This window comes from Rhinopithecus bieti, unplaced genomic scaffold (genome assembly GCF_001698545.2).
Source record: "Rhinopithecus bieti isolate Rb0 unplaced genomic scaffold, ASM169854v2 scaffold_13247, whole genome shotgun sequence".
Taxonomy (NCBI): Eukaryota; Metazoa; Chordata; class Mammalia; order Primates; family Cercopithecidae; genus Rhinopithecus; species Rhinopithecus bieti.
Genome location: NW_016807505.1, coordinates 3,519,661 through 3,527,842, shown reverse-complemented (window position 1 = coordinate 3,527,842; position 8,182 = coordinate 3,519,661). Strand labels below are relative to the sequence as shown.

The following is an 8,182-nucleotide window of genomic DNA, read 5'->3' as shown; positions in this document are numbered from 1 at the left end:
GCTTCGGGGTTTTAATTTAGTTTATACAGGATGCTGACGTCAAGTATAAAGACATAAAAACTTTTTTACACTTAAAAATTTATTACAGATTATTGTACATGCACATTTCTGAAAAGTTAAGGACTTTCAGATTAAAGACGAGTTAAAAATTCTCTGTTCCTACGTTGAGCAGAGAAGTGCTGTCCCACAGGGAGCCCTGTCTCTTCCAGGATCATTGCTGCTGTTTTCTGCAGCCGTCTGAGCATAGACAACCTCTACTGCACAGTGGGTATGCTCGGTCGCGGAAGAAGAGGCAGCCCCGTGGGCTTTGGGAGCTGGGTGCACGCTGTCTCTCCGCCGGCGCCGTCGACATAGGACCATGTCCTGTTCTTTTCTTGTAGCCCGGTTCCTCTGGGCATGATGGAGCTTAAAAAGCTGCTGCGAGTTCCAGGAACCTCACATCTGGAACACCTAGGCCCAAGTGTGTGGCCAACGCAGACAAGTTTCATTCTATAGGCAGCTGTGGCTTCCGTCTTTCTTCTTGTATTTTTAGTCTTGGTTATGGCAGCCTGTGCTGTAAGTTGTTTAAACTCAACTTTATGTGAGCTAAAGATAAAGAGAGCTTCACTGGAGGAGTCATCAAAATACATTCTCAGGACCATTTTTTCTTCAATTTTTCTCTTTGACATGCTTCCAGACTGGGCTTCTCAGATGATTCTGACGCACAGCCTCGGCCACCCACCCTCCGATGCCCCGAGGTCCTGCTGTGGCAGGGGCCCTAGGGCTCCTGCCTTGATGTCTTTGGGAATTGGAGTCCCCTGAGCCTTTGGAAATTGTAGCTTAGGATGAGAAGGATGGGCAGCGAGAGTGACTGCCTGTGTTGGGGAGGCTGAGTGGCCCCGAGGCTTGGAAGTGGGATGGGTGGAAGTGGATGGATGGAAGTAGATATGGGAAAGGGCTGGCCCTGGCCGAGGTACTCACTGTATCTGCTTCAGTCTCAGGGGCATTGGGTTGAATCTTTGAGTGCCGGGAGTCTGTTCTGGTCTACTGGGAGAGCTGCTTTTGGAGTTCCTGGTGTCTTATTTCCTGAGGTCATGGCAAGATGGTGAAGTGGCGGCAGTGCATAGGGTGTGAGAATGGTCCGTGCCAAGGTGATACTGCTAGGCCGCAGCTGTAGACGTGGTGGTAGTGTGTGTCATGTTGGAAGGTGTGTTCGTTCAGACACACTAGTCCTAGGGGCTGCTGGGCATATCACTGGCGACATGCCCAATGGGGTGAGGGCAGCAGTCTCGGGTGTTCAGAGTCGAGCGCCCTGGATGGCGGGGTCTGCAAGCAGGTGCGTGACCAGGGAGGGGCCCATGCACAGTGCCTCCTCCTCATGCACTCACCAGCTCCGCGTGTCCCCGGCTGTGTGTTTCCTGCTGCGGCAGCAGCCTCACGCTTGCTTGCTTCCTCCTCTCCAGGTGAAACGATCAAGGAGCAAAGGTGGGCTGGCCGGCCCCGACGGCACCAAGTCTGTCTTTGGGCAGATGTGTGCTAAGATGAGCTCCTTTGGTCCCGACAGCCTCCTCCTTCCTCACCGTGTCTGGAAAGTCAAGTTTGTGGGTGAGAACTTGCCGGGCGCCCTGGAGCACCTGTGTCCCCGGCAGTGGTCGCCTGAGCCCACGGGGAGCACAGAGGCCACATGGTGCGGGAGCGTTGGGGCTCTTCACACAGGACTGTGTGAGGGGACTTCAAGTGGCTGCTTCTCCCCTGCAGGTGAATCTGTGGATGACTGTGGAGGTGGCTACAGTGAGTCCATAGCTGAGATCTGTGAGGAGCTGCAGAACGGACTCACACCCCTGCTGATCGTGACCCCCAACGGGAGGGATGAGTCTGGGGCCAACCGAGACTGCTACCTGCTCAGCCCGGCCGCCAGAGCACCTGTGCGCACAGCAGCATGTTCCGCTTCCTGGGTGAGCTTCTCAGCTGCTTGAACTGTTGCTGTGCCCTGTGCCTGCTCTTGAGTTAAAGTGTACCGTCTCTTTGAGGAGTGACAGTAGATATCTTGAATATCTGCTTTTAGTTTTTGAGACTAAAAACTAATAAAATGTTACCAATAAAAATGACTTTTAGAGCCAGGCGCAGGTGGCTCACGCCTATAAGCCTAGCCCTTTGGGAGGCTGAGGCTGGTGGATTGCCTGAGGTCAGGAGTTCGAGACCAGCCTGACGAGTATGGTGAAACCTCGTGTCTACTAAAAATAAAAAAAAAAAAATTAGCTGGCTGTGGTGGCATGCACCTGTAGTCCCAGCTACTCAGGAGGGTGAGGCAGGAGAATTGCTTAAACCCAGGAGGCAGAGGTTGCAGTGAGCTGAGATCACGCCACTGCACTCCAGCCTGGGCGACACTCTGTATCCAAAAAAAGAAAAGAAAAGACTTTTCATGTTGATCGTGCATTTCACCAACATTATGGAAGCAAACAAGGTGTGCTGTTGACTTCTGTGCCTAGCATTGAGGGCCTGACGGTGGTGGACCATTGGAAGCTCTGTGCACAGTTACAGGCACTGGCAGAGCCAGCGGGCCCTGGCCACGTGCTGAGGACTGGAGACTGCCTTGAGCACTCAAAAAATGTGAGATTCTGTTTCTGCATCTTCAATGTTTATCTGAGACTTGGGATCAGAGGGGGTTGAGGTCTTCACCATTGGCCAGTCCCTCCCTCCTGTCCCACTGAGGGTGTGCAGAGTGTCCTCGGCTGTGCGTCCCACCACAGCCAGCACCTCCTGGGCAGGGCTGTAGCTCCCTGGAGGACACTCCCGTGGGGAAGTTCCAGCTCTTTGCTGTCAGAAGAAGAAGAATTGGCCTCTGTGTGGCTTAAACTAGTGTGTGTGCAGAAGGGATGTGAAGAGTTAGAGGCTTATAGGCACAAAAGGAAATGATAGATGTAGAGGAGGACAGATGGTCTTGAGGAAAGGCCTAGACCTATGATTTGGGTGTTACGGCTTCAGAAGGTTCTGAGGCCTCGGTGTGGAGCTGCTGCCAGTGGCGTGTGTGAGTGAGCGGGAAGTTTTGTCATCCTTTTCAAGTGTCCTCTGTCACTTGTGTCCTGAATGATCAGGTGTGCTGCTGGGCATTGCCATCCGAACCGGGAGTCCCCTAAGCCTCAACCTCGCTGAACCTGTCTGGAAGCAGCTGGCTGGGATGAGCCTCACCATCGCGGACCTCAGTGAGGTAACTCCCTGGGGCGCAGGCGGGGCCTCTGGGGTCTTGTTAACAGGCACAGTCTGTTCTGCGGGTCTGGTCAGGCTGTGAACTCTGGCCTAACTCGGTGCCCAGGTGATGCAGAGGCTCCTGGCTGGGGGCCATCTTTGAGTAGCAAAAAAAAATAGACCATCTACTTTCTGGTGTTTTGTAACATACACTGTCTTGTCAGATAAGGAAGCTCACTGCCTCCCCTGTGAAGAAGCTGAGCTTTTGGGAAGCCGGGGGGCCGCGAGTCAGGCTTGCACAGGAGGCTCTGTCCTGGGGCGACCACAGCCAGCTCATCCCTCATGGCTGTGTCGTGCCTCGGCTGCAGGGCGGGAATCCTTGCTAGCCAGTTGCTGTAACTTTCTCAGTGGTTAGTTTGAAGCACTTGACTGAACTGTGAATTCTTTGTTCAGCTCCTTGGGTGAAGTACTCTCTCGTTGCTCCTCTTCTGTCTTGGTGTGTGCTGTGTAATTGCAGCCTCGAGATGCACTTGAGGCTGACCCCGGCTCCTGCTTGACAGAGTGTGCTGGGTGGACTGGGATCTGGGGTGGAGACGAGCCCTGAGTCGACACATGGGCTTTCTTTTTCTCCTTAAAAGGTTGATAAAGATTTTATTCCTGGACTCATGTACATCCGAGACAACGAAGCCACCTCGGAGGAGTTTGAGGCCATGAGCCTGCCCTTCACGGTGCCGAGCGCCAGCGGCCAGGACATCCAGCTGAGCTCCAAGCACACGCACATCACCCTGGACAACCGCGCGGAGTACGTGCGGCTGGCGATAAACTACAGGTTGGTGGTCATCTGTCTCTGTCGCATTGACACAGATAGCAAAAGTAGCAGAAAATGGTTGCGTGGACATGTGTGTTTTTCAGGAGTGTCATCCACAGTACAGTAATGGATTTGGCTGCAACTATTGCTGATCTGTGGGTATGAAGCTTATTTTGTGATCAGGGTTGGTGTTTATTACTCCTAGCTCTAACCAGAATACCCAGATCAGCAAAATCCACCCATTTGGGTCACTGCACCTGAAGAGGCCATAGTTTTTGCCCCTGTGTGCTTTCTTTGTTGGCTTCCCTGGGACAGGGCTGTGTCTGGGGCTGTCTCAACCCCCTCCAGGCTGCTAGAGTGACACAGAGCAGCCTTTGCCAGGTGTCCAGGTGTGACTATGCACAGGCCTTTGGGCGCCGTGATTCAGGCTTGGCCGGTCATTACCACCACCCACAGTTTCCACTGCTTGTCCCATGTCCCCTGGAAGCACCTGAGAGTGTCTGGATGAGGCCCCGTGTGGTGGGTATGCCCTGTGGGCTCTGGTGGGGGTGGTCCTGGCAGGTGTCCTGGGTGGTGCTGTCCCCATATCGTGTCTGCTGTGGGTCAGACACATGGCGTTTCGGGCCTGTGGCAGGTGCGCGTGTCTTTCCCCTCTTGGTGCTGGCTTCTCCTGGGGTATCCAGTGGATACTGAGAGTGGTGGCTTGGGGTGTGTGTAGCTGTGGGTGGTCATTAGGCTGGCTGTACCCCATCTCCCGGACGAGATGAGCCGAGTGTCGAGAGAAGTTCGGCAGTGCTGAGCTGCTAAGCATGCTCATGCCATCCGGAGCTGGTGCTGTCCTCCCAGCTGGGAAGTGTGCGGCCGCAGTGCTGCATGCCAAGGATTGGTGTGAGCAGAACAAAATCAGTGTCACCGAAGACAGAAGTGTAAAGTGAGCTTTTTCTTCCAGACTCCATGAATTTGATGAGCAGGTGGCTGCTGTTCGGGAAGGGATGGCCCGCGTTGTGCCTGTCCCCCTCCTCTCACTGTTCACCGGCTACGAGCTGGAGACGATGGTATGCTGACCCCCAGGTGGGGCTGCCCTGTAGCTGCCTTTTGCCTGCTGACCCACAAATCAGTGACCGTAGTTCAGAGTCAGAGCCTTGCCCTGTGTGTTGACTGAAGGGAGTGCACTCTGAGCGCGTCCCTCCACCCGCCCGCAGGAGGCTGTATGCGGGCCCACCCGGAGCCCCCAGACCTTTCTCTGCCCCAAACAGGCCTTGGTGTAGAGAGGGAGCGTGATGGAGTCTTGCGGAAATGCCAGGGTGGGAAGCATCACATGGCCCTGACAGACATCCTCCTGCAGGTGTGTGGCAGCCCTGACATCCCCCTGCATCTTCTCAAGTCGGTAGCCACCTACAAAGGCATCGAGCCTTCCGCGTCGCTGATCCAGTGGTTCTGGGAGGTGATGGAGTCCTTCTCCAACACAGAGCGCTCTCTCTTCCTTCGCTTCGTCTGGGGCCGGACGAGGCTGCCCAGGACCATTGCCGACTTCCGGGGCCGAGACTTCATCATCCAGGTAGGCTCCTGGCTGGGCTTGGTAGCCCTGGGCTGATGTCGGCCAGTAGTGGCCAGGTCCTCACCCACGGTCCTGCAGCACATGGAAAAATGGGCCTCTTGTGTCTTCACAGAAATGAAAATGGAAAACATCCAACTTCTCTGATGTGAAGGCTCAAAATGTTATGATTATGTGTTTTGGGTACAATTACCTGTTTTTTTTTGTTTTTTTGAGATGGAGTCTCGCTCTGTCGCCCAGGCTGGAGTGCAGTGATGGGATCTCAGCTGACTGCAAGCTCCGCCTCCCGGGTTTATGCCATTCTCCTGCCTCAGCCTCCCGAGTAGCTGGGACTACAGGCGCCCGCCACCTCGCCCGGCTAGTTTTTTGTATTTTTTAGTAGAGACGGGGTTTCACCATGTAGGCGAGGATGGTCTCGATCTGACCTCATGATCCGCCTGCCTCGGCCTCCCAACGTGCTGGGATTACAGGCTGGAGCCACCGCGCCTGGCCTGATTACCTGTTTTTTAAAAATGTATCTGGCTATCCCCAGAATACACCACTGCTGTGTCAGCCCACTCTAGATTTCAAACACACGCAAAGCACGCACTCAGTTGTCTGGTCGAATTAGGTGAGTCACTAAGTAACATGCTACATGCTGAGAAAAATGAGGCTGCTCGTAGGAGTGAGAACAAGGGTTTTGCTTTGGGTTCCAACTCTGTGGGCCAGTGGTCAGAAACAAGCTCGACGGACCTGCCGGGTCACTGAGAGCCTAATGCCCCCGCTCTCTGTTGGGACCGTAACAGCAGTGCCTGGGTGGATGGATCGATAGGGTCCACTTTTCCCAGCATGTGCCCAGCAGGGCCTGACCTGCGTCTCTACCAGGGTTAGAAAAGTGGCCGTCTTTCAGGGTCATCTTGGAGAGTATGCATAGTTTTTTATCTTAGAAGGTCAGTAATTCTTAGTTTTTGTCCATAATTCTTGCTGTTTCTTAGTATCTTAATCTGTAGTGGTCAAAGTTGGGCTGGTAGACTCGTGAGGAGCTCTCCCATGGTCACGTGCCTGGCCCTCCGCCTGCCAGGCCTCCCTGGGCCCACAGGGGTGCTGTGGTCCTGGGGCCCTGTTCCCGGGATGACCATAGAGAGCCGTCGTCTCCATAATGAGGTGCTGTTTCTTACTCCAGGTTCTAGGAATTAGTTGCACCTTGTTACTCCTAAAGTTGGTTGGATTATGTTTTCTGCTGTTTCGTTCTTAGCAAAATACATGGTTTTGTGAGCATGAAGAGCCTAATGAGTACAGTAAAGTAGACTGTAGCCATGTTCAGTTTCTGATCACGTCATATTTCTGCTCAACAGGTGTTGGATAAATACAACCCTCCAGACCACTTCCTCCCTGAGTCCTACACCTGTTTCTTCTTGCTGAAGCTGCCCAGGTATTCCTGCAAGCAGGTGCTGGAGGAGAAGCTCAAGTACGCCATCCACTTCTGCAAGTCCATAGACACGGATGACTAGGCTCGCATCGCGCTTACAGGAGAGCCGGCCGCTGACGACAGCAGCGACGATTCAGATAATGAGGATGTCGACTCCTTTGCTTCAGACTCTACGCAAGATTATTTAACAGGACACTAAGATGGGGAAATGTCCTTGTGAAACGAAAGCCTGAGCCAGGCGGCAGAGCGCTCGCTGCTGTGTAGACTGTAGGCTGCCTGGTGTGTCTGATGAGAAGCGTCTGTCCTCAAGCCAGGCGGGAGGAGGGGGTGGAGAGACTGACTGGCGGTGCTGGGAATGACAGTGGAAAGGTCCGCCTGTGCGCGTGGAACACTGTGGACGCTCAGCTTCCAAGGGTCTTCTCACCCGTAATGCTGCATTACATGTAGGACTGTGTTTACACAGTGTGTAAATGTTTATATAAATACCGAATTGCAGCATCCCCAAAATGAATAAAGCCTTTTTACTTGTGGGTGCAATCGATTTTTTTCTTTCTCCTTTCTTTCAAGTGTCGTGAGTTGTCTTGATTGTATATTGGAAATAACTGTGTAACAAATCGTTATTATAAATATTTCAATTAATTTTACTCTGAATTTGTTTATTAAAAGCCTTTTGAACATGAAATGATCAGTATTACTTGAATGCATCCAGAGGATATTTAAACCAAAATGAAAAACCAGAAGGCCATTTGGTGTCCCCTTCTAGCATATGCATTATGTCATCTGAATTGAGGCCTTTCTGTGAACAGCGTCATAACTTCTATCATGGAAAGTGTACTATATATAATGTTTGTGTCATGTATATGCCTAAATTTTAATTATCTATAAATAAAACATGTCATAAAAGTGTAGGCTGAGCTTTCTTAACCAGTTAGACTAGCACCAGGGGATATACTGCAACCAAAAGTCAGTCCTTGATACAGCAGTAGGTGAGATTTCAGCCAAGTTTAGATTTTTTTTTTATTACAGAAACCAAACTCAAGTCACAAAGAAGTGATGAGGAGAATGGAAGGTTCCAGGGGACCCGCTGGTGGCAGGGGCTGAAGGGCTCTGGAGCCTTCGGGGTTTCCTCCGGCTTCCTCCCCAGTCCCATGTGTCTGCACAGCCTGGCCTTCTGCTTTCATTGACCTGGGCTGAGGGTCTTCAGTCCAGACAGCCATGGTACACGGTTTGGGCTGCTTGTGTATGG

General features: G+C 52.6%; 1 protein-coding gene across 1 annotated transcript; it reads left to right on the top strand.

Moving 5' to 3' along the window:
* Positions 1–501: 501 nt before the first annotated feature.
* Positions 502–7,830, top strand: HERC2 (HECT and RLD domain containing E3 ubiquitin protein ligase 2). Its single transcript, XM_017882415.1, is given in 10 exon segments — positions 502–1,259; positions 1,261–1,306; positions 1,309–1,584; positions 1,738–1,907; positions 1,910–1,934; positions 3,075–3,187; positions 3,804–3,994; positions 4,923–5,028; positions 5,319–5,531; positions 6,863–7,830. Coding segments are annotated over 10 exon segments (1,557 nt in total). The 5' UTR covers positions 502–1,115; the 3' UTR covers positions 7,136–7,830.
* Positions 7,831–8,182: the final 352 nt, after the last annotated feature.